General features: G+C 42.8%; 1 protein-coding gene across 3 annotated transcripts in view; it reads right to left on the minus strand.

Moving 5' to 3' along the window:
- The window catches only part of LOC121632799 (caskin-2-like), a 75,690-nt gene that overhangs the window by 8,549 nt on the left and 40,541 nt on the right, over window positions 1-26,600 (minus strand). The window contains exons 5-15 of one of the 3 annotated variants that reach the window (XM_041974547.1): window positions 21,917-22,062; window positions 20,490-20,585; window positions 19,592-19,725; window positions 13,841-13,949; window positions 13,616-13,724; window positions 13,423-13,517; window positions 10,836-10,953; window positions 6,796-6,918; window positions 4,011-4,088; window positions 1,313-1,440; window positions 1,029-1,110 (exon numbers count right to left, since the gene is read on the minus strand). In XM_041974547.1, the coding sequence (XP_041830481.1) occupies window positions 1,029-1,110; window positions 1,313-1,440; window positions 4,011-4,088; window positions 6,796-6,918; window positions 10,836-10,953; window positions 13,423-13,517; window positions 13,616-13,724; window positions 13,841-13,949; window positions 19,592-19,725; window positions 20,490-20,585; window positions 21,917-22,062 (1,218 nt within the window). The remainder of the gene's footprint in view (window positions 1-1,028; window positions 1,111-1,312; window positions 1,441-4,010; window positions 4,089-6,795; window positions 6,919-10,835; window positions 10,954-13,422; window positions 13,518-13,615; window positions 13,725-13,840; window positions 13,950-19,591; window positions 19,726-20,489; window positions 20,586-21,916; window positions 22,063-26,600) is intronic. The other 2 variants (XM_041974549.1, XM_041974550.1) reach the window with 2 other exon arrangements.

Consider the following 26,600-nt stretch of genomic DNA (forward strand, 5'->3'; position numbering starts at 1 on the left):
CAGATGATCCCACACTGCTTCAACAATGCTGAGGTCCGGGTTCTGGGGAGGATCCATCCCTCCATCAGACCCGTTGCCACAGATTTTCAGTCTAGTTCTCTTATCATGTAACACACCTCAGCGTTCCTACTTCCCTTCCTAAGAGTGGCTTCTTGACAGCCACCATGGAGAGCATTTCTGATGAGGCCAACAGTCGATGGATCAACGTTGCTGGATTTTTTCTTTTTTCTTCAGGACATCACTTTCAGACCCTGTTCATCTTCTGAAGATGTTTCTTTTATTCCTGACTCTTCTTGTGATGGATATTTTACCCTTTAGCTGATCTACGGAAGTTTTCCAGGCATTTCTATCCAGGAGGTTTACAATCCAGCCACTAAATGTAGTTTTATTCAGAGACTCTATCTGGTAAATCCACAATGATCCATGATAACAGCATTATTTATCACATTTCACCATAAAAACATCACCATCACTACTATGTTGCCAAGAGACCTCTATTTAGACCTGGACATGATGATGAAGCCACTTCCTGTCAGACTTTCCACCAATCAGAGAGCTTAGATTGACGGTAACGTCCAATCAGGAGCAGCCAAAGATCAACCAGTGAGCAGAAAGTTCTATGTGTGTGTGAAAAGAAGAAAAATAATGCTCCTCTATGGCTGGAATAAAGCCAAGAAGACGTTTCTGATGCACGGTGGCGCCACAAAGCAGCTGAGCTGGAGTTGGTTTAGTGAGGATAGCAGGTAAATAGTAGCAGGAATAACTGGAAATGAGGAAAAAGTGGAAACATGGAAATAGTTTCTGTTGTGTAATTTTAATTTTAATAGTTATAATCATTTTAGCCTCATTATCTGAAACTGAGTTGGTCATGAAAAAATTGTTTGGATTTTGAGTTTCTACGTGTATTTTTATATTTAAATATGTTTTTATACTTAAAAAATATATATAAAAAAATACAGGCAACCAAAAATGCTTGGAGTTTTAAGGGTTAACACACAGAGTGAGCCGACAGTAAGGTTAAAACTCACCTGTGGATCCGTCAGTGTGTTTGTGTTGGTTGGGTCCTGTAACCTGGACGTGATCTCCTGTTTCACCAGCAGGGGGAGCCATCTGCACACAAAACATGAGAGGAGCCAACAAGGAAAACCTCTGAGTCTCTGAGGGAGTATTCACACCTCATCACATCAGTCATCCAGGGCCTCGTTTTAATTTTCATCCTAACTGTGTGACTGCTTCGCACTGAAAAGTCTTTTCTCCCATCAGGCTGGATATTCCATGTATAAAATCCGGATCATCTCAGTGGTGAGCAGACCTTGATGCTGTCGGTGTTGTGACGACTGTGACTTCCGTTCTGTTTGTGGCTGCTCTCTGAGCTCTGGCCGCTGCCGGCGCTGCGACTGCTGCCCACACTGCCCGTGCTACCAACGCTGTTTCTGTCACCTGAGGAGACCAAAACACAGAGGTTTCTGTGTAAAATGAGCTTTGGAGAAAATTTGAGAGCTGGGAAACCCAAAGACAGAAGGCAAGTTGGTGGTCTGAGCAATCTGCATAAGAAAGAAAAACTGAGTCTGACTTACTTCTGAGGATAAACTAGATATTTTGTACATAAACACTAAACTATTGTAAACTATGAAGATTTCTTGTCAAATATGCGAGAGCACTGATTTCAAGGTTTGCACAAACAGCAAAACCTAGCAGGAAAGCTGACTTATACTCTCCACTTCGGTCCTCCCGTTCAACTGCTTGCTAACCAGCCAATCACACGGCAGCAACTCAACACATGTAGTCGGGTAGACGTGGTGAAGGCGACTTCCTGAAGTCAGGATGAGGAAGAAAGGGAGTTTAAGGACACATTCACACAGGTACTTGTAACAGTTGTAATTGTGGAACGGCCCATTCAACAACATTTTGGTTGTCCACTAAAAGTGATGTCATCAGACAGCACCCAGCAGACTGGGATGCGCCCTCATAGATGATGGACGGACATTTTATGAACACGCTCTGCTCGTGCATTCCCAACTCCCTGTGACATGCGGGGTGTGTAGCTTCTGCTTTGTTTATGTATGATAAGACAGCAGCTGTCCAACCGAGCTTCAGAAGGTTATGGGCTGTAATAAAACAAAGACCACTGTGGAAGCCCCACTACCAGTGTGTTCATGAGTTTCTCATCACCACGTTTATTTTACATACCCGCTAGCTAATCACACACGACCCCTTCCTGTTACATACGGTTTGGTCCACTTTGGGGGAACCCTTGTTCCACAGATAATCTGGTCCGTTTGAAGTGGTGTGAACACATATATACTCACATTGGTGAGGAACAAAGAAGTGAACCCTGGTCTGCTTGACAAAAAAAAAACGCTGGTCTTGGTTTACTTGCAAAAGAAGGTTGCAAAAAGTTTCAGAAATTCCCACCAATTGAACAAAGTCCTCTACACTACCATATGCCCTATCTGACTTTGAACGTGGCATGGTTGTTGGTCTGAGTATTTTCACCCACAACCATCTCTAAGGTTTCCAGAGATGGTCTGAAGAAGAGAAAATATACAGAGCAGCAGTTTTCTGAACCAAGATGTCTTGTTAGTGTCAGAGGTCAGAGGAGAATGGGCAGACTGGTTGGAGATGATAGAAAGACAACAGGAAGTCCAATCAGCACTGGTTCCAACCAAGGTCTACAGAACAGCATCTCTGAACACACAACACGTCCAACCTTGAAGCAGATGGGCTACAGCAGCAGAAGACCACACCGGGTGACATTGATACTGACACTGGTATGGACATAAAATTGGTCCACAGAGGCCCCTGGAAGACGGCCTGGAAGAAGAGTGGGGAAATTTATGATGACGATTTTTGCCTTTCTTTTTGATAAAAAACCGGATTATTTACTTAATAGTTTCAGAGATTTTATGACATGAAGACATTTGTTGGCATATTTGCTTCACATCAATATCATCCACACAGAAAAGCAGTTTGAACTACGGTGCAAAATAATTTCTTTGTGACCTAAACTTTGACGTTGACTCATTCTAAAATAACTCTCGATGTCCATTTTGCTTTTTTTGCTCCTGGACTTCTGACCAAAGATACAACCTCTGTTAGTACTGCTCTCTGGCACTAGGTTACGCTAGCTGTTAGCACTGCTCTCTGGCACTAGGTTACGCTAGCTGTTAGCACTGCTCTATGACACTAGGTTACGCTAGCGGTTAGCACTGCTCTCTGGCACTAGGTTACGCTAGCTGTTAGCACTGCTCTCTGGCACTAGGTTACGCTAGCGGTTAGCACTGCTCTATGGCACTAGGTTACGCTAGCGGTTAGCACTGCTCTATGGCACTAGGTTACGCTAGCGGTTAGCACTGCTCTATGGCACTAGGTTACGCTAGCGGTTAGCACTGCTCTCTGGCACTAGGTTACGCTAGCTGTTAGCACTGCTCTCTGGCACTAGGTTACGCTAGCTGTTAGCACTGCTCTTGGCCCACTTTATTCCCCTTAGTACCACTGTGGCCTGGTTTAACCACCACAGCCTACCTGAGTATTGTTGCTGACCATGTCCATCCCTTTATGACCACAGTGGAGCATCTTCTGATGCTACTTCCAGCAGGATAATGCACCATGTCACAAAGTTCAGATCATCTCCAGATGACATCTTAGTTTATACAAAAACTAACCTAATTCCAAAAATCACTTGCGAGGAAAATAGTTTTTCTGATTATTTGTGCAGACTTTCTGGAAGAAAAAGACAAGCAGGTCAGGCTGCTTACTTACCACTATGTCCTCCTGTAAGACAACAGTAGCCATGGCTGCTGGGTTATTGGGAGTGTGGGTAAGAGAGGAGTGTGGGGGGTTAAGGCTTTGGGATAAAAAAAGGATAAAGATGGGAATAAGCTTCCTTTAAGAGGTCTATTAGAAAGGCAGGGACTGGCAAGGGTTTAAGAGTTCACTCAGGGTTTGGGTTATGTGGCAGGGGAGGTTGTGGGGTGGGTGGACAGGTGTTGGGGGCCACACACTCTTACCAGTGGGAGAGCTCCTTAGGACCCAAATGTCCTGAGGGGGGCTAGCTGGGGTTGAGAGCTGACTGTCCGGTGGAGCACCTAACAAACACACACACTTTAGACACACACTCTCTGGACTCTCTGAAGGGCTGGAGTCGGCGCTATTCAGCTGTAAGTCAGCATCAGAGGGATATCAAAGGGAGACCGGGAACCGGGTGCTGTTTGGGAGGGAAAATGGGAACGCCAACCTCTGAAGCAACTATAAACAATGTGGCTGCTTGTTGTTGACAAACCTTTGATGTCATTTGGTCATTAAGTAAAAATTGCTGCTTTACATCTATTTGTCATTGTTGCTTCTTTCTTGGAGTTTTCCGTTGTTTTGCAGCTCATTATTTTTTATTCTGTTGCATTTCTTCAAAGTATTTTTATCAGTTTTTGTACTTTTTTTGCATTTCTTCATAGCCACTACCTTTCCTTTGACTTGTTTCATATTTCTTCATAGTCATCTTGCATTTCTTCAGTCGTTTTACCTTTTTTTATAGTTGTTTTGCATTTCTTATGACTTGTTTTGAATTTCTTCTAAGTTGTTTTGCTTTACTTTATAGTCGTTTTGTATTTTTTGGTAGTTCCTTTGCATTTCTCTGTAGTCTTTTTGCATGTCTGGATTTCGTCTGGACTTTAGACGATCTGGATTTTGTTACACCTGTTTCAAGATGGTGCCAGCAATGTGCACAGGTTTACTTGGCCTTTTGGTTTTATTTTTAGTACTTTTAGTAAGTGTGGGTTGTCATTATGTCCCTGCTTGATTTGTTTATGATCGCTAGTCACTTCGTAACATCCGAGCGGGTCACGAATGGCTTCTAAAGTTCGACTTGGATATTCATCTGGTCATTTGGTCGTCTCCCCCTCTCTCACTGTCTGCGGTTCCAGCTTACCTGACGTGCTCCCTGCATCATTCCTTGCAAGAAGCGATCCAGGACAGGGGGAAAGCGGGGGGTGTTGTGAGGCTCAGGGGCAGCATGTACTCCATCAGTGGTGGTTTTCTGGACCTTTTCCCTGGAATCAAACTCTTAAGGCCCATTTATTCTCGACACAGAAGACAGATCCGCAGACGGACGGACAATTACGTCTGTCTTCTGCATCGGTTATGCACATAATTTGGTCCATTTTCAGGGAGCTTAGCTATCCGTTGGTTGCCGTAGAAGACGGAGCAATACCTGTATTATGGCCGTCATCAGTCATCTTTGCATCGATTGCAGCTCACTCAAAACACAGCTGCTCGGTTGTTTACAGGGAGGAGGCGATGTGGTCACATGACCCCTGCTGCTACTTTGCATTGGCTTCCCGTTAGTTTTAGGACTCAGTACAAAACGTTATTACTTGTTTTAAAAGCCTTAAATGGTTTAGTTCCCTTGTATCTGTCAGAGCTGCTCCACCAGCATGCTCCAGCCAGGACTGTACACAGCCTCTCTGGAGGTCCCGTCCTCTGGGGTGACGGAGCTTTTTCAGTCCGGCTCCGATGTCGTGGAACAGTTTGCCATTTCAGCTGCCCAGTCTGCTTCTGGTTTTCAGTCCTTGCTCACGACCCATTTCTTTACATTGGATTTCAAACAGAGTTGAGCTTGAAATTTGGTTGCTTTTACTTTTTATTCCAGTTTGATGTTATTTGTTTTTTACTGATTTTTATTGTTTACTGTTTTACTTTGTAGTGTTTTATGTTGTAGTTGTTTTATTGTTCAGCACTTGTAGCAACTGGGGTTGCAGTAAATGTGCTACATAATAAACGTGAACTTGAACTTCACTTTCTTCTTTTTTTATTTCTTCATAGTCCTTTTGTTTTCTTTTGTGGACTTGTTTTACATTCGTTGTAATCCTTTTGCGTTTCCTTGGAGTTTTGCATTTCTTCATAGTCATTTTGCATCTCTTTGGACATGTTTTACATTTCTTTGTATTCTTTCTGCATTTCTTCATTGTCTTTTCTAAATTTCTTTCTAGTCATTTTGTATTTGTTCACAGTGCTTTTGCTTTTCTTTGGACTTGTTTTACATTTCTTCATCGTTGTTTTGCATTTCTTTTCGTTTGTTTTCAGAATATTTTCATGTAGTTCTTAAATCTCTGTGCTTGTTTTGGGTCCTTCACTGGTTCTTTTGTGTCTCTTTATACTCTTTAGTAAAAAGTACAGAGAAGCTGTCTGGTTGGAGTCTTGTATCACTCTGTGATCTATATGCCTGCTACAAACACAAGCTTGCAGAAAAGCTTGCAGCCGACTCATCTCGCTTCACCTCAGACTCAAACTGTTCCAGACTCTTCCTTTGACAAGACGCTGCAGGCCATCAGGTCCATCAGCGGTCAGCCTCATTAAAAGATCCAGATGAAAACTGACATTACCTCCATCACATTAACGTGTGACATTAATACCCACTTCTATATAAAACATACTTCACAGATAAGTATGGCCACATTGCTGTTTATATTTCTTATGCTGCCAACTTACACTAAACTATTTGCACATCGTGACACTGAACAATCTGGCATGAAAAAATCATAAAGGTGAATTTTGCTTTTATTTGTAATTATTTCTGTTGTTTTATACTTTTTTAGGGTTTTGACATCTCCGATGTTATTTGCTGCCCTGTAGTTTGGATCTCTGGTCATGTTGCATTACTTTTCTTTTTGACAGGATTTATATATGCACTTGGTTGTTTGTGTGTATTGTGACGTTTTCTTGTAGGTTCTCGTTGATTGAGATGCCATCAGTGTGTTACAGGAGGTAAAAGAGCGGGAAGAAGATGGCAAGTGTGTGTACCTGCAGGATCATAGCCAAGGATGTATGAGTCGTCAGTCTGAGGGGCGGGACCTGAGGGAGGAGCTCTGGATGCAAAGTGATGTCGCTGGCATGGCATTGATGCTTGGCGGGTGAGAGGGGCCCCTAGGGTCAGGGAGACAGGGTTGGTTTGAGGTGGACATGCATGACTGGGGAAAAGTAAATCATGTACATGCATGGGTGTTATCAATACAAAGCACATGCACAGGTCTGTAGTTTGGAACATTTTTAACTTTCTCATGTTGTTTTACTCACTGAGTGTTTGAAATAAAATCACAAAAAGGACCAATTTAATGTAAATCCCCTCTAGAGTTACATAAGAGGCTGCTGAGTGGGAGTAAAGATTATCGGCGACACTTTAGAGAGCTTACTGCCCCTTTCTGTGTTGCTGGTCCACAGCTGCTGACACCACTGACATTATCACAGAGCACACACACATAAACACACACTGCTGCGTTCGCTTGACAGACTTTGAGTCAAAGTTTCGAGTCTCCTCTCCTTCAAGCGTGAGCACAAACACACACAGTGCACACAATATCCCAGCATAGACTGAGAGAGCTTCAGCACTGAGCTGACACTTTGCAATCTGGGCAGAGTAATCCTATTAATGCATGTCTCTGTGTGAGAAAAAATGTGTGTGTGCATGTTAAGGACCAGACATGTAATGTTTTAGCTTGTGTGCATCTATTTCTGTTGCTGTTACTGGACTCTTCACTACATTCATCCTACTCTTTGAATGTCAGCAGCAAAACAAGCATGGGGTTCATGTTCCTTTTGTTCACTAGGATTAAATCTGGTGATTTAAAGGCATGCTGAACTCTCCAGTGTTTATGCATGCAGACATGACAGATCCTGCTTGTGTACCAGAGTCCTTATGTGTTACAAGTGCAATCATTTCCAACTGCAACAAGTTATCTGGCCCTGGGAGGCTGTATTACACAGTAACTCTTTACTCTAATGGGACATTTTTTTAATAAAAAAACACTGATGTTTTCAAGGTTCAGCAGTGCAAATCTTATTTTGAAAATTACCAGAAGTTTTTACACTGCTCCCATGTCAGATTTCCTGTCTGCCCCTATCTGAACTGCTGAGTTTAACGCATTCAGTATGCGTGATCCATCAAAAACAGAATCAGTACCTAAGTTTAGTGGAGAACCGCAACAAGGCGCTTCTGGGACGCAGCCGTTGGGAACCATACCATTGACTAAAACAGCGGCGGCACAGCCGGTGGGAACCATACCATTGACTAAAACAGCCGCGGTGAACCCGGTGGGAACCAAACCGTTGACTAAAACAGCCGTGGCGCAGCCGGTGGGAACCAAACCGTTGACTAAAACAGCCGCGGCGAACCCGGTGGGAACCAAACCGTTGACTAAAACAGCCGCGGTAAACCCGGTGGGAACCAAACCGTTGACTAAAACAGCTGCGGCGCACCTGGTGGGAACCAAACCGTTGATTAAAACAGCCGGTGGGAACCAAACCGTTGATTCAAACAGCCGTGGCGCAGCCGGTGGGAACCAAACCGTTGATTAAAACAGCCGTGGCGCAGCCGGTGGGAACCAAACCGTTGATTAAAACAGCCGCGGCGAACCCGCTGGGAACCAAACCGTTGACTAAAACAGCCACGGCACAGCCGGTGGGAACCAAACCGTTGACTAAAACAGCTGCGGTGCAGCCGGTGGGAACCAAACCGTTGACTAAAACAGCCGCGGCAAACCCGGTGGGAACCAAACCGTTGACTAAAACAGCCGCGGTAAACCCGGTGGGAACCAAACCGTTGACTAAAACAGCTGCGGCGCACCTGGTGGGAACCAAACCGTTGATTAAAACAGCCGGTGGGAACCAAACCGTTGATTCAAACAGCCGTGGCGCAGCCGGTGGGAACCAAACCGTTGATTAAAACAGCCGCGGCGAACCCGCTGGGAACCAAACCGTTGACTAAAACAGCCACGGCACAGCCGGTGGGAACCAAACCGTTGACTAAAACAACCGCGGCGCAGCCGGTGGGAACCAAACCGTTGATTAAAACAGCCGTGGCGCAGCCGGTGGGAAACAAACTGTTGACTATAACAGACGCGGCAAACCCGGTGGGAACCAAACCGTTGACTAAAACAGCCGGTGGGAACCAAACCGTTGATTCAAACAGCCGTGGCGCAGCCGGTGGGAACCAAACCGTTGACTAAAACAGCCGCGGTAAACCCGGTGGGAACCAAACCGTTGACTAAAACAGCTGCGGCGCACCCGGTGGGAACCAAACCGTTGATTAAAACAGCCGGTGGGAACCAAACCGTTGATTCAAACAGCCGTGGCGCAGCCGGTGGGAACCAAACCGTTGACTAAAATAGCCGCGGCGAACCCGGTGGGAACCAAACCGTTGACTAAAACAGCCACGGCACAGCCGGTGGGAACCAAGCCGTTGACTAAAACAGCTGCGGCAAACCCGGTGGGAACCAAACCGTTGACTAAAACAGCCGCGGCGCAGCCGGTGGGAACCAAACCGTTGATTAAAACAGCCGTGGTGCAGCAGGTGGGAAACAAACTGTTGACTATAACAGACGCGGCAAACCCGGTGGGAACCAAACCGTTGACTAAAACAGCTGCGGCGCACCCGGTGGGAATCAAACCGTTGACTAAAACAGCCGCGGCAAACCCGGTGGGAACCAAACCATTGACTAAAACAGCTGCGGCGCAGCCGGTGGGAACCAAGCCGTTGACTAAAACAGCCGCGGCAAACCCGGTGGGAACCAAACCGTTGACTAAAACAACCGCGGCGCAGCCGGTGGGAACCAAACCGTTGATTAAAACAGCCGTGGCGCAGCCGGTGGGAAACAAACTGTTGACTATAACAGACGCGGCAAACCCGCTGGGAACCAAACCGTTGACTAAAACAGCTGCGGCGCACCTGGTGGGAATCAAACCGTTGACTAAAACAGCCGCGGCAAACCCGGTGGGAACCAAACCGTTGACTAAAACAGCTGCGGCTCAGCCGGTGGGAACCAAGCCGTTGACTAAAACAGCTGCGGCAAACCCGGTGGGAACCAAACCGTTGACTAAAACAGCCGCGGCAAACCCGGTGGGAACCAAACCGTTGACTAAAACAGCCGCGGCGCAGCCGCTGGGAACCAAACCGTTGATTAAAACAGCCGGTGGGAACCAAACCGTTGACTAAAACAGCCGCGGCGCAGCCGGTGGGAACCAAACCGTTGATTAAAACAGCCGGTGGGAACCAAACCGTTGATTAAAACAGCCGGTGGGAACCAAACCGTTGACTAAAACAGCCGCGGCGCAGCCGGTGGGAACCAAACCGTTGATTAAAACAGACGCGGCAAACCCGGTGGGAACCAAACTGTTGACTAAAACAGCTGCGGCGCACCCGGTGGGAACCAAACCGTTGATTAAAACAGCCGTGGCAAACCCGGTGGGAACCAAACCGTTGACTAAAACAGCTGCGGCACACCCGGTGGGAATCAAACCGTTGATTAAAACAGCTGCGGCGGTGGAAATGAGTTATAACAGTAACCACGGAAACATCTAAAGAAGAGCTTTGCAAAGTCCTTCAAAGATCCTGGAGAACTATTCCTGATGGCCTAAAGAAATGAGAGGGATCTTAAGGGTTCAGACTGTGTTGAGGAACCAAATAATCACTTTCAAGCTACTTAAATTTGGACAAACTTTGTTGACGCCTCTGATCTGTATTATTATTCATGTTTATATCTGTTTTAATAAACCAGTGCACTTATTTTCTCTTACCTGGTGATATATGAAGGATTACAGGGTGGATTAAAACTCTTTACATTCTCTCTGTATGTATGTTTGCCTGCAAACAACCAGTGTATCAGCAGTTAAATAATCCCATCTGACCCCACGTATGTGATTAAACAAATACTTCTAGATTAAAGATTTTTGTCTCTTTATCAAACCCACTCTGTGAACTGTTGGTCAATGTATTTACAGGAACAACTGCAGGACGTTTTTGTCTTTAATAACTAGATGTAAAGTTAAATGTGAGTTTCTTTGCGTACCTGCTCTTCTGCTCAGGACCTCCACCACTGAAGGGGGGAAGAAGCCCACCCGGTCCGTCCCCCGCTGGGAGTCATGGACGTGGCCTTTCCACCTGCCGTCCGAGTGCTGCTCCAGGACCTGATGCCAAAAACCCGGAGTTAAAAGTTGTGTGCATGTCTGAAAACAGGCATTAGCCACACAACAGTTCACAATTGCATTAGAGGGGTACGTGCGACACAATGAGTGCAAATTACTCAGTGATGTGGGGATGAGGGGTTTGATTAAAGCACAGAAATAAAAATAAATAAATCCTGCCCCTTGTCAGCGGTGCATTAGCTCCAAGTGATGTGTGCGACTCTTTCAGGAATGCATTTAAGACTGTAATGAGAGAGCCAATGAGCTGGAAATACACAATCTATTCATCACGAGAGTTAACAAAACACCTCGAGGGGACAAAAACAAAGAATACACCACAGAGCAGAGTTCCAGTTCAAACAGGAGTTCACTGGAGTAATGACATCAAAATACAGCAAAAAAAACATGAATAGAATCAGCTCATATGGAGTGTGTGTGTGTGTGTGTGTGTGTGTGTGTGTGTGTGTGTGTGTGTGTGTGTGTGTGTGTGTGTGTGGAGGTGGGGGGTGTTGAGTAAACAAGCTGGTAATGAGAGAGTGACAGCAGCAGCAAGTCTGTGCCTGCTTCTCTGCTGTGGTCTCCGGCTCAGGGTACACCAAATTACCCCAAAACATCCCAAACAAATCCCAACTCACTCAAGTCTTCATCACATAATCCCGACCCCCACCCCCCCAGATCAGGAGCAGGCTGAACAAAGCAGCGGTAAAAAGGCTCAGAAGGACTTCACATCAGTTCATGTTACATATTCTCTGACTTTTCTGCTCCTATCCCTGCAACATCAGCATAAATAAAACTCCATCAGCCGTAACTCTGTTCGCACTTGTTCTTTAACTTTATTCAAGAATGAACTCCTTTCTTTACCTAGAAACTGGACACTGGAGTCTCCAAAACGACCAAATTCTATTTAAAAAAAATGAGTAAATTAGTAAAAGACACTTGAATAGCGTTCTCTGTGTTGGCCTTGTGTTATCGGGAATCTGTCAGATTTCTCTCAGTCAAACTTTAAGCTAAGGGTCCTGAAACTTTGCTTCTGGTGGTGCAGGAAGCCAGTCTGGGGTTTACCACCTGGACCTGTGGAGCGAGCTGAAACCCAGGTGTGAAACAGCTGTGAGAGCTTGACTTTAATGGGGAAAACCTCTGCTCCTAAACACAACATGTAAGCCCAGCGGAGACCCAGCATGATGGACGGATGCTAATCCCGGTTAGCGCCAGCTAAATGAATCAGGGAAGATGTGATGGGTCGCAGGCATGGTGGGTCTTTAGGAAGCCGCTGAAAAAGCTCGATTTACTCTGTTTTCTTTCAAATGGAAGCTAACAACCTGTAAAGGTTAAGAATTTTCTTAACTTTTTTCTTTTTAGTGCTGAGCAATGATTAGAATTTTTAACCAGAATTAATCACGTTGTTACGCAGAAAGCTCAATAATAAATCAAAAAACAGTGTATTTTTTCTTTCAAAAGTACTGCTAATGAAGAAAAGATCTGCTTTTTAACAGCAGCAGTTTAAAGTTTCCTGTCAATCTCAAACTTAATATTAATGTAATTTATAAGAAAAGTAGATTTTTGAGTTAAAAAGGTAGAAAGTCAGCAGGATGAATTTCGAAGCTGTGAATCTGCTTTCCTTCTAAACGCAATCGATCAGGACGGCTTCTCCAGGCTCTGCTAACTCACCTCCATCCCGCCATCCAAACTGACGTAGCTCTTCACCAACATCTCTGCCCTGCCTGCTCTAGGTGGTCTAACATCGGTCTAGACTGCAGCTGGATCATTTTCCACGCCGTGCTTAGCTTCTGAAGGGTTAATGATGTGTTTGGTTAACAGTGACATCAGCGTTCTTCTCATTTGTAGATTAACTCAACATGATGATTTCCTACATTAGTGCACACATCAAGTTATTCTCAGCACGCCAGAGACCTGAATACTTTAGGCCTTCAGCACGTTGTCAGCTGATATGTGGATTTTTAAGTTCTTTAGAAATCAAATGGTTTGTTAACCACTTTTTAAAACTGAGAAGGGTAAAATAAAATCAGACGCTGTGAAAAGACAGAAATTCTGGCATTTACACACATAGTAACTCTGTGAAACCAGTGCAGCTTCAGTGAGCACGTCCTTCCTCTGTGGACGGCGTGGAGATCCAGTCAATGCTCTCCCAACCCAGTGCCATTTGTCTGTATGTGCCTTCAGAGCCGGTGAGCAGCCCAGTGTAACTGTTTTACCCTCCCAGTATGGGTTTAATAACGTATGCTCCAGCCTGGGCGACCGGGAGCTGCCTCCAGCTACAGATGCATTTTTATGTGTTTCATTGATCTTTTGTGCAGGCGGCTGATGTGTCACCCCTCTGAAACACATTCCCCAGAGGGGACAATAAAACGTGCTGTACTGAGAACTAGAAAGCTCCAACCAAGTGATGGGGTTGTGTTTTTTAATTGGCTGTTGCTGTATTAGAAAGTGATTCTCCCACACAGAGACAGTTACCATGATAAGCTCTCCAGCCCGCAGGTTCAGAGCTGTCGGGTCGTGGAGGTTCCAGTAGTCCTTCACCGCTCTGACTTGGAGAGAACTTGATGCCTCTGTTAAAAAAGAACGGAAACAACGAAGCATCTTTACTCAGGTCTCTCTTAAGCTTCACAGAAGCATGAAAAGTAAAAAAAAGCGACAAGTTTCCGACCCCGTAGGAGCTGCTTGATCTCCCTGCTGGCTGAGGAGGTGGTGAACTGGTTGACGATATCCAGAGCGGTCTGGTTGTACGTGTTGCGCATGTTTACATTAATTCCCGCCTAAACACACACACACACACACACACACACACACACACACACACACACACACACACTGAGTGAGATGCACTTTAAAAACAAACTCCTGCTTTTATAGATCAGAAATCTGTAATTACATCAAGCAGCAGCCGCACTACTTCTGTCTTGCCGTAGAGGGCAGCCTCGTGCAGAGAAGTCCCGGCTTTGGTGGATCTGTTGATGTCGATGCCGGCTTTCAGCAGCAGCCTGGTAAATAAATCAGAAACATGCGTGTAAACCGCAGGCGGAGCTCACAAACACATGCATACATTCAACCTCTGCAAACATCTGCAACATCTCATTAAGCCACCACCCACGCACACACCCAGGATAACAAATCTGTCTCTGGTGCTGTCAGAGGTCCAGATGGAGGAATGCTGGCATCACAGCAGAGGTGCAGGAGGAAGAGGAGGATGAGGAGGTTGTTGGCTCATCATGTGGAGGTTCGAGTCGTGGTTTAAAGACGTAAACAATTCTGAAGCTGCAGGATGACGGATTCATGTGTTTTCTGAACGTCCTTCTTTTTGCTGCTGCACCACGTTTCAGACCAACAGACCTGGGGGGCTGATACTTAACCCCTACACCCCACAGCTAATTAGATTCATTACCAACCAGCCAGTAACATGATCGGGTATAAAAAGTTCCTCCCAGAGTTAAAAACAGAGGAGTTCAATGTTCCTACAAGCTGTTTGGATCAAATTCAGAGTGAAGGAGAGGATGGTTTTCAATTAAGTTAAACGATTTAAAAAAAGGGCTGAAATGTGAATTTCAACATTTCCACCCATCCAGCACTGCGGCACAGAAACAGAAAGCTGAAATCTTCTGCTGTAACCTGCAGCTTCTGCCTCCTCTCAGTTTTAATCGTGTTGCTACGAAATCCTGAGAAGGCTCAGCGTCTCAGAGGTGACAGAGCTCAGACCTGGATGCTATTCCTGAAGAGAAACAGCTGCTCACACACACGTTAGATTCTCAGTGATCAGCCACAACCTTCACACCACGGAGAGGAAACGTTGCTGGTCAGAGCTCTTTGTTCTGTCCTCCCACTGAGAAACACCCGGTTCCTCATTTATAAACCATTCATAGAAACTTAAACTTTAACCTATGAATAAAATGTATCACAAGTACAAAAAAATCCGTTTATCAAACGTGTGGAGGCGTCGCAGCACATTAGTCAGTAATCAGCTGACGATAAATCCCACATGATCTAAAGCACCTACTTGTTCATGGTCACTTCCACTCAGAAACATCCTCAGTTAACCAGATATGGTGAGTACACATCTTTTTAGAAGTCACATGGAAATCCCTGGTGTTCTCCTCAGAGTGAAGGTAGAGGAAGAAAGACTGAATTTTGAAGAAAAAGCTAAGAAAAAGTGTTGTGGCTCACAGACGAGACGAGTCTGCAGCTGAAGGGCAGAACCCAACAGAACAGATTGGCCTGTGAAGCTCTTTGGTTGACCTCGGCTGGTTCTACATGTTCTGTAGAAATGAAGGAGACACACACATTCCCAGAAACACTGCAGCTTCTGAATCGTTCAGGTGAAATAAATGTGTTTTGGTTCAGAGAAAAGAGCACATAGTGTCCCACTTGTCTCCTATCTCATGTCATTTAACAAAACTTGCATGTTCACCTGAATAGTGGTTAGTAAAACTGGGCAGAAATCTACCAGGCTCTCTTTCTGGAAGCATCTGATCAGCTGGCTGACGACGAGCTCACAGCTGATTCCATAACAGATCAATGATAATAAGTTCTGATCTGTTTGTCACTGGGATCTTTTTAAGTTTTGAAACCAATAAAGTTATACACCTGTTTATTTTTTCTCTAAAAGTTTACTGGTTGTCATTTAGTTGAAATAAAGAATGCAGGAGGACGCTGATACACCTGCAAAATAATGCGATTTCCCTGTTCTACCACTAGATTCTGTACATGTGCAGGTCGGAGATGCTCTTCTCATCTCACACATTTTTAAGTGGAAGTACGAGGAAAATGTTTTCACAGTAAAGACACACAGATATGAACGGCTGATAAAGAAGGGCCCTAATTTTCCTTGTAGAAATCTTGTCAGTAGGTCCTGCTGTGATGGTGTGGGGGTAAAAACAGGAATCCCTCAGTGGGAAACCAACGTCTGGATTAGCATGTCTGCTAATGCAGGTGGAGATTTTTTTGAGCTCAAACGTTCTTCCTGCATGTCTTAGTGGCTTAGCTAGCTCAGGAGTAACGAGATGATGGTGCACAAACGTGATAACTGAGGGAAGATAATTAGCAGCATGTCTCAGAGACAGGGAGGCGCTTCCTGGCAAAGAGAACATGTCTATGAGAAACTGCTGACATGTCTGGGGGGGTTCACACATCGTCGCGCATCTATTACCCCTGGTGCTTTTTCTTCACATTTTCCCTCCACGATCTGACAGATCAGGCCCAGTGAGGTTTACTGGGTTTTACTTTCGGTGTGGCACAAGTCTGATCTGCTGCATTCACATTAAGAGACACACATCCGCAGCTGTGAGCTTATTTAACAGCAGACCAGCTGTAGGAAGGAGTGTGTAATAAATAAATAGATGACTTTCCAAACTTTCCTCCGCCATGATTTTACACCCGGTGGTGGTTTTATTCTCAGCGTCAGAGGCAACCAGATGAGGAAAGTGAGGCGCAGCTTTGCCTGATCATTTATCGACGTCTACCGCAGTTTTCTTCAACACCTGCAACCTGCTCCTCAGTTTGATATGAATTTATGCCAAGTCATGTTATGAGGAAGCAGTCGCTCGAGACGGACGCCGGTAAATACCCATGGTTCGGATTCTTCATCAACATGTAGAAAAGCTCATTTTTAGCTGTTTCCATCCATGTTTTACGTAACCACTGCACACTCGGCATGTTCGTTTAAACTTTTAGTAAAAGAAAACTCAATAAAAACAGGAAGTGATTGAGTACTACTTCCTGTAATACTCAGCCTCTTTTGAATGGCTGTTATCTCACAGTCACTTTAACAGACTGATGAAGCTACAAATCTGAACTCCCTGCTCTCCAGCACCTAAAAACTTTTATAATGAGACTAATTGCTGTTAAATCTGAACAGGAGCATACCGTTTCTGTCCACATGCTTGAAGCCTTTTCTTTTACTTAAAGTGTCACAACATGACTTTCCAACTTTAAAACTCTGTTTCTGACTCATTTAATGGTACGCTGACATTCATTACGCACAATCCTGGATGATTGCTCTGCATCATCCTGAGAAACCAGCAGAGCATCGCCCAGAGAGGAGACAGGAGGAAGATGGATCAGCCATTACGTCAGTTCAGTAGTGCTGCTTATTAACTACAGTTTTCACTCAGTAACATGGCCTACTTCAATAAGCTCAGCTCGATCACAGCCAGATTCAGGTCATATCGATCACTTTCATTATGTGTCTCATGATTAGTTGAGCTTTGATCTGCGATCGCTGTAGATAAATTGTGTGCTGGTGGATGTGTTGGTCTTCTCTGTCAGTTGGGAGACACATCTGTCACCTCTGGTGTGTACTCAGAAGTTTTAACGAGGAATTTCATTGTTTGTTGAGGCGTATGTTGAAAAAAAGCAGACAGCTAATGTCAGTCAGTCATGGATGGAACAGCGGAAATTTCTGGATTCTAAGAAACATCAACGATGAAGATGTTTCTGCATGAATGCAGAGACAGGATGTAACAGGAAGTTTGCATCCGACGGGACTTTCAGTATTCAGCTGTACGTCTGGGCAGACTTCAGACTTCAGTGGATATTAAACGTGTTAAAATGTCAGGATTTTATGATGCTGAAAAATGAAGCAACATTAAATCATTGAATCTGTTAAGAACTCCTCCAACTGAAGAAAAGCACCCACAAAGCATGATACTGCCCCCACCATGCTTCTCCCATCATTACAACTAAAGTGGTCATCAAAGAAATCTCAAAAGCACAGAGCCAGTGATTTTGTTTATAAAGCTGTTGTTTAATGTCTGACTTTCATCACTGCTGCACTTTGAGCCAAATCAGTGGTTTTTTCAGTGTTTCTTCAGCATTACTGGCTGTTTAACAGCACAGTCCTCACAACTTTTACATCCTTTTCATGAAATATAAACAGTTTGTACAGACTCGTTTTTTCACCACGTAGGGGGTTGATTAGACGATGCTGTATAAATGCTGCGTTAGGATCTAAAACATGGCAGGCAGATGTAGAACAGCATATACAAGTACATTCACCTGTCAAGGTCAGGGGTTGAGCGGCCGCCCTAAGTACAGATGCTGGACAAATTTGTGAAGGCACCAATGGGCCAACGCTGATGAATCAAGAACAGAGATTTTAGCTACCAAAAAAAAAAAAGACGACAAAACATAATGAGGCATATCTTGCCTCAGGTTTGACCAGGTGATGGTCAAGTAATGGTCAATAGTGGGTGATGAAAAGAGACCACAGTGGGCTGTTCGTGTCAAAATATCAGCATCTGTCAGTAGAAGCCCAACGCTGTCTTTACTTTAGAAAGAAACTACTCAACTGTCATATTGTTGTTTTACTGAAGCAGCATCTGACGCATTGAAAGCTCAGGTCACCTAGTAGTAGGTAGTTTGCAGTTTCCTGCTTTAAGCGCCTCACGCCGTAGCAGAGTTGATGATTCCTTCCGCCACAGACGTGGTTTTAGTTAACGAAGACGCAGTCAATGGAGACTTCAGCCTGAGTCACCCAGCCCCAAGTCCGCCTCTTTATCCACTACTAATATATGCATATATGTATATATATATATATATATATATATATATATATATATATATATGTACATATATATCTTTTTTTTCCTCTCTCTCTCTCCTTTATGAGCATGGCCTGGCCAGCAGCAGTAACACAATCGGGACAGGTTGCACAGGACAATACCTTATACAATACCTAACAGTATTAAAACACACATTAAAACAATATTATACTCACTTCTCACTCATTTCATTTTAATTTCTTTATTATTATTCCACTTATTTTCTATTTTTAAGTATTTATTATGATTCAGTTCTTTTTATCACAGATTTATATTTATTTAAAATAATACTAATAATTTCTATACTAATAAAATACAATTATCTATTTTTATTCTTATTTATATTCATTTGTTTGTTATAATTATTATTTTCATTTCTACATTTATTTAATCTTTATATTTTTATGTATTTATATGATTATTTTATTATTCCTTTTATTTATTAAATTTATGTTGATTTATATTTTATTTCTGTATTATAATTTATTTTATTATTCATTTTATTTATTAAATTTATGTTGATTTATATTTTATTTTTGTATTATAATTTATTTTATTATTCATTTTATTTATTAAATTTATGTTGATTTATATTTTATTTATGTATTATAATTTATTTTATTATTCATTTTATTTATTAAATTTATGTTGATTTATATTTTATTTATGTATTATAATTTATTTTATTATTCATTTTATTTATTAAATTTATGTTGATTTATATTTTATTTATGTATTATAATTTATTTTATTATTCATTTTATTTATTAAATTTATGTTGATTTATATTTTATTTATGTATTATAATTTATTTTATTATTCATTTTATTTATTAAATTTATGTTGATTTATATTTTATTTATGTATTATAATTTATTTTATTATTCATTTTATTTATTAAATTTATGTTGATTTATATTTTATTTATGTATTATAATTTATTTTATTATTCATTTTATTTATTAAATTTATGTTGATTTATATATTATTTATGTATTATAATTTATTTTATTAATAATCATTTATTAAATAAATATTTATTTTTGCAGCGTCTCCACAGAGCCAATCCCCGCCGCTCGCTGTTATCTCACCTGATGACGTCTTTGTGTCCGTTCCTGGCTGCCAGGTGGAGGGGGGTGGTGGGCGGGGAGTTCAGGCCGTCGTTCCCTCCATCTCCCTCTAACAGCGTTGTCACCATGTTGCTGCTCAGCAGCAACTGAGCCACCTAAAGAGAAATCAGTCAGAAGATGAGGCGTCTGCTGGCAGAATCAGGACAGGAATTATAACATAACACAGACATAAATAATGTATGTATGCAAAGCCGAGCTCCTTGAAGTTCCCTGGAAAAATACATAGTGATATAAAATACTGTATATGATCATTAAATGCGGAAAGTTGAACCAGCACTCAGAGGCTTATCCGCTGCCCAGCAGCTGTCTGAAGATACCACCACCAAAATAATAAAAAAACAGCCTAAAGCCTTCTTTCTCCTCTTTTACAGCTAAACTGCAAACTCAGACCCAACAAGGAAACATTTAACAAGCATGGGAAGAGTGTGTGTGTGTGTCTAATTCTGAATTATAGTGCCAGCTATACATCTCACAGCCCAGCTAATCCGCTGATGTGGCAGGGAAACAGTAAAACACACTGAAGTGTGTGTCCAAAAACAGCCAATGAGGCCTGTTTTCCTTTCACTTAAAAAGGCTCATTTTAGCCGGGTCACTTCCCTCTAAGCTGTGGCTCATGTTTGATACGGACCATCCTCCAGAGAAAAGGAGGGCAAGTGTGTTTTCATATGCAAATCATTGGATTATTTGACCAAGTACATGAATGAATCCAATCTCTTCAGTGAAGAACCATAAAATGTAGTGCTTAGAAGAAATGATGAAAAAACAAGTCTTTTTTTCTATAATTTGGGCAGCCATTTATTTTAAATACAGGGAAAAGTTTCTCATTTCCAGATATAAAGACATCCAAACATTCCCATACCTTCAGTCTGCCAAACTCGCAGGCCAGATCTAGCGGCGTCTTCTTAGCCTTGCTCCTGAGGCAGGGATTAGACTGATGCTGCAGCAACATCTCCGACTGAGAGCGAAAGGGAGAGAGTATCGCTCTGTAAGTAATATCACCTCATGTATAATGCACATGCACTCACACGCCAGTCATCCCCTACATGTGTTTTGATGTTTTGTCTTTGATCAGAGGGGAGGAACATACGATAGTGCCGGTGTTCAGGATAGACGGTGTTGTCCGTGACGGTGTTGTCAGGTCTCAGCCTGGGTTTGTGTTACAGGTGGAGATGTATGAGTTTTCCCTTTAACCCTTAAAACTCCAAGCCATTTCTTACTATTTTGGCCCACATATTTTTTTTTATGTAAAATTACATATAGATGCTATTCCAGGACTTTTTTTTTTAGGACAGCCTCAGCTGTCAGATTGGGAGGCTAAATGATGTAAAATGAATGTATGAATAGATGTAGCAGCATAAAGGTCGACCAGAAGAAGAAAGCAGAATTTATTACTAACAGAACTTTGTAGAAATAACACACAGATCAACAGTGACCAAACCTTTTCTCATCTCATCGTTCTCTCAAGTCTTGGCTTTCAGGAGAAAAAATATTGTTATTGAAACAAACACACAACAGAAACTATTTCCATGTTTCCACTTTTTCCTCATTTCCAGTTATTCCTGCTACTATTTACCTGCTATCCTCACTAAACCAACTCCAGCTCAGCTGCTTTGTGGCGCCACCGTGCATCAGAAACGTCTTCTTGGCTTTATTCCAGCCATAGAGGAGCATTATTTTTCTTCTTTTCACACACACATAGAACTTTCTGCTCACTGGTTGATCTTTGGCTGCTCCTGATTGGACGTTACCGTTAATCTAAGCTCTCTGATTGGTGGAAAGTCTGACAGGAAGTGGCTTCATCATCATGTCCAGGTCTAAATAGAGGTCTCTTAGCAACATAGTAGTGATGGTGATGTTTTTATGGTGAAATGTGATAAATAATGCTGTTATCATGGATCATTGTGGATTTACCAGATAGAGTCTCTGAATAAAACTACATTTAGTGGCTGGATTGTAAACCTCCTGGACGGGATAGAAATACCTGGAAAACCTCCGTAGATCAGCTAAAGGGTAGCTATCCATCACATTTACCCCACAGAGCTACACACCACCGCTGCTGAGACACTGGTGACAATTTAAGCGAAAGCCTTCAAGGCACCAAGAGATCTAGCAGAGTTTTAAGGGTTAAAATGTTCCTACAGCCAAACAAATGAGGCTGAAAGAAAAGAAAGTGAGTGGTAATGGCTTTAATGGTGGTACTGGTTATTGGTCTAACACAAAGGGATTAGGTTTCAGTGAAATGGGTGGACTGGTATCACCCCAGAACTTGGACTTTGGTGCACTCACCACCTCGTAGTGTCCATACTGCGCAGAGAGATGTAAGGGTATCTGCCCATCTTGGGAAGGGGAGTTGACTGAAGCGCCAGCTCTCAGTAACAATAAGACGGAGTCGGCTTTACCCTGCCACGCTGCGTAGTGGAGTGGACGCATGCCTGGAGATGACAGCAAGGGAAAAGGTTATTACTTCGCCCATCGTTCCATCTCTGCCTCTCTGAAATGCTCCCGGTACACCCAGTCATGTTACTGGCCTGTTGCCAGTTAACCTGATTATTGTCGAACGCTCCTCTAGTTGTTTCTGATTTGTAAAGAAATACTTTCAGCCTTTTGTTCCTCGTCTTCCAACTTTTCACAGATGTGTTGCTGCCAGCAGATTGGCAGTCAGCTCATATTTTCCATGAAATGGTGAAATGTCTCAGTTTCTATCTTATATGTTGTTTATCCTCTACTGGGAATAAAAGACGAGCTGATGAGAAACGGTTATCTTTGCATTCTGCCTCTTTTTACATTCTACACATCAACCCAACTTTTATGAAAACTTCCAAATAATGTCATTGTCATTATCATCATTAATAGCAGTATAAATATTTCATCTTCAGAGAAGACCATAGGAGCGCACTAAGAAGCATCGTTAAGAATAAAAACCTACTGGTCCCTCAGCGGGGAAACTGCTTCGTTGCAACAGTACAGGTGCAGGAAGCAGACGCACCCAGGTGATAACAAACAAGAACACACACACACACACACACAATAAGAATATGTCCAGTATCTGGTCTGACAGGGTGAGTATGTACAGTATATAAACATGTACATAAACATGTATGTAAACATGTAAAGACAGTTTCATGTGTTCATTGTAAAGTGTGACAGCAGCAGGAGGAAAGACCTGCTGCATCTCCTTCCCACAGCGAGGATGGACCAGTCTGCTCTCCAGCAGATCACACCGTGCAGGATGGCTGATCCACCACAGAGTCATAGAAGGTCCTCAGGAGTCCCCCTTCCCTCCAAAAGACTGCAGGCTCCTCAGAAGATAGACCTGCTCTGACCCTTCCTGCACAGTGGTCCATGTTGTGAGTCCAGTCCACCTTATTGTTTAGGTGAACATCCAGGTACTTCTAAGAGTCCTCTCTCTCAGTGTCCGTTTCCTGGATGTTTACCGATGAGCAGACCAGCGTCTGTGGAAATCCACCACCATCTCCTTGGTCTTCCCTGCATTGATCAGGAGGTGGTTTTGCTGACACCAGTCCTCTGTAGTCCACGTCGTGGTCCTCAGTGATCAGTCCGACAGTTGCAGTCATCTGAGAGCTTCTGCAGAAAGCAGCTGTCTGTGTTGGTCTGAAGTCTGCAAGATCTGATTTCATCTGAATCCAGTTGATTTGTGATCATTCACTTTTTTCTTTTCTCCCTTTAATATGAGATTTATACACCAAAAGGACAGAAATACAACTAGTGAAATATCAAATAAATTAATCATAAAAGTATAAAAATGAATAAAGTAAATTAATAAAAACAATGTTTTATTGATAAAAATAAAAAAGAAAAAGAAATAGAATAAAAACAAAGTAATTTCTCACAAATGTATAAAACTAGTTGTCAACCTCAGATGAACAATAACAGAACACGTTGCACCATAAAGGAGGCGTACAGAAACAAAAACCTGCTAATTTGGACCAAAAGTCCTTAACAAAGACATGAGAAACTGATACCATCACACAGAAAACTATCATTTCATGTCACTGCTGCTTAAGGTGGTTCTACAAGCTGCTGGATCAGTTTTTGTTAAGTAAATAATGATCAGGTATAATATGTCACACATTCCTGCTTATCAGGTGGAATTTAGCTCGTTTTAGGACTAAGTGAGAAGCAGATTAATTAATATCATGCCCTGATACACGATACGTTAGAACTGAGGGTGTACCTTTATTTTCAGCTTTTGGTGTCATGAAAGACGCTTTCTTTGCCAAGTTATATCACCATGGTAACTAACACATAACCTGCACAGAACAGGTTATGTTCAGAGCTTCAGATGAAACCAGAACAGATGTAAAACGTAGGCCGGGCACATTCACACATTATCGCGTTTACGCATTATTTAATTAACACATAGTTGTTTTTTTTCTTACTAAATGTGGTTTTATCCTGGTGGATTTAAGTTTTCAGACAACCCAGCAAAAGTAAAATATATTTTATGACTATATTTTATAAACATGAAGCATAACTTGGTTCTTCTTTTCTTCTCATTGTGCGCCTGGAGCACTTCTTCTTCTTCTGCCCAGTTGAATGGGTTTGATCGGACAAAGAGAAGTGTCGGTTCTTTTTCTTCTTTCTGAGGTGCCAGACAGAAAACTTCTCTTCATTTGGAAAAGCCCGCTCTCTCCGGTTCGTTTACATCAGCCGCACCGCTGCAGCAGGACCAGACATGCAGGTAGGGGTCTTGGAGAACCCCCTCTGGCCTCTGCATGAGGTTTCTCTGTGTGTTCAGAGCCAGTGAGCAAGAACTTTAGAGGAAAAAATCTCTGTTAATGTGCAATAAAATAATGAATCCATTAATTAATTAATTGATGTGTTAACACGATAATAATGGGTTAAAGTGCCCAGCCATAATAAACAATTAAAAATGCAGGCATTAAGGGTGTAACAGGTCAGTTCTGGTTATTCGTACGGATGGGAATCGAAAACCAGTTCCAAAGTTTTCTGGGCATCGGAATGGTGGCGTACCGGTGCTGGACAGGTCACTGGCTGCACATAAACAATATCAGCCATGTGTGTTTGTTTGTTGCCTGAGGAGGCGAAGCGTGGCTACTCTTCATTAAAAACATAACAGCACAAGCTCTAATGTCTGTACTGGAAACAACGGTAACAGATCCCAGGACAGAGCTGCACCCTTGTGTGGAGGAATCTGCAGCCTAATCACTACCCTGCTCCAGGCTCCTTGTGTGAGTACAGTTCTTGCTGGAGGTCTCCTGATGTGCATCAGCGACCAATCCAACAGCCAGTTCCTGTGATGGCATGTTTTATCTGTTAAACTCAACATCTTATCCGGAGATATCTGCGTATTTCACAACAAGACTAAAGCTGGGTTTAAAAAGAATCAATTCATCGATTTGAATCGATTCAAATTTAATCAAAGGAATCATAAAACTTAAGAGATTGATTTTTTTTTTTTTATTTGTCCTCTTTTCTGGTAACATGACCCTACTCTCGCATGACTTACCGAGACTCGGTGAGATCTTAGCATACACACATCTTTCATGGAGGATCAGGTCATTTTAGCTGTGGCCGACTTTACCGGATTTTACCATAAACCATACCACCTAAATGAGTCCAATATTCTTTGTAGGTTTCTTTAACGCCTCTACTTCCTCCGCAAGCTGAGAAGAGCTAGAGCCCCGGCCCCCATCATGCAGACCTTCTACAGAGGCACTGTGGACAGCATCCTGTCCAGCTCTATCACAGTGTGGTACGGCTCCTGCACCGCGTCCTGCCGCAAGACCCTCCAGCGCATTGTGAGAACAGCTGAGAAGATCATCGGTGCCCCTCTTCCCTCCCTCTACGACATCTACTGCACCCGCCTCACCCGCAAAGCTCTCGGCATCGCTGGTGACCCCACCCACCCGTCACACAGCCTCTTCAGTCTGCTGCCTTCAGGGAGGAGACTGCGGAGTCTCAGCGCCAGGACCAGCAGATTGAAGGACAGCTTCTTCCACCAGGCTGTCAGGATGCTAAACTCTCTCCCTGCCCTGCCCACAAAACCTCCAGACTCTGAACCCGCCTCCCATCAACTCTGAACTGTTCATGGACACTTAACTCCCAGTACATAAGCTAAACCCCAGTATATAAGCTAAACCTGCACAACTGCCATGCCATTTGCACTACTGTATTTATTTTGCACTATCTGGTTTTCTTTACCCAATATGTTGCTGCTACTTGTGCCTTTTTCATTATTTATATTTTCTTGCTTTTATTCCTTTTATATAGCATAATATAGTTTCTTATATATTGTATAGCAAAGCAGAGACCTTTTCTTTTACTTAAAAGATGTATGTTAAATGTTTATTGTCTGCACCTTGGGTCTGTGTGAAAAGCAATTTCGATGCTCTGTATGTCTTGTACATACTGCAGAATTGACAAATAAAGTGACTTTGACTTTTGACTTTGACTTTAACATCAACACGTATCTGAAATCTGAACTTTAAGAAGATTTAGAGCGACTCCGCTGAATGAAACGCTTCCATCAGGACATTTAACAAGTTTCACTTTTTTCTGTCCTGACTGGGTTTTTTTCATCACCGCGTTTCTGGCTGTAAATCTGGGAAACACTGGGTTGTTCTGGTGTTTCAGAAATGCATGTAGATTATTATAGTAATCTGATTACTCCCAGATAACTGACTCTGATTGTCAAGTAAATGGACTCAGTGTTTAATTAAAAATATTAATCTGAGAATGTCTTTAATTTTCAAGAAAAAGAGGCGAAGTTACACAACTAGCTGTAAGTGATATCGAATCAGATTTAATCAAAGTCAAATCAAAAGAGGCTGTTGTGAATTGAATCGATTTGATTCAAGGAATTAGTGACAGTAGCAGCCCTAAACACGGCTACGTAAAACCAACTTTACAAAGACACGGCTGAGGAAGAGGAGGGGACGGGGACAGGATTGTCCTGCCTGAGGTCCCCATCTTGCTCTAACAGAGA

The sequence above is a fragment of the Melanotaenia boesemani genome, chromosome 21 (genome assembly GCF_017639745.1).
Source record: "Melanotaenia boesemani isolate fMelBoe1 chromosome 21, fMelBoe1.pri, whole genome shotgun sequence".
Lineage (NCBI taxonomy): Eukaryota > Metazoa > Chordata > Actinopteri > Atheriniformes > Melanotaeniidae > Melanotaenia > Melanotaenia boesemani.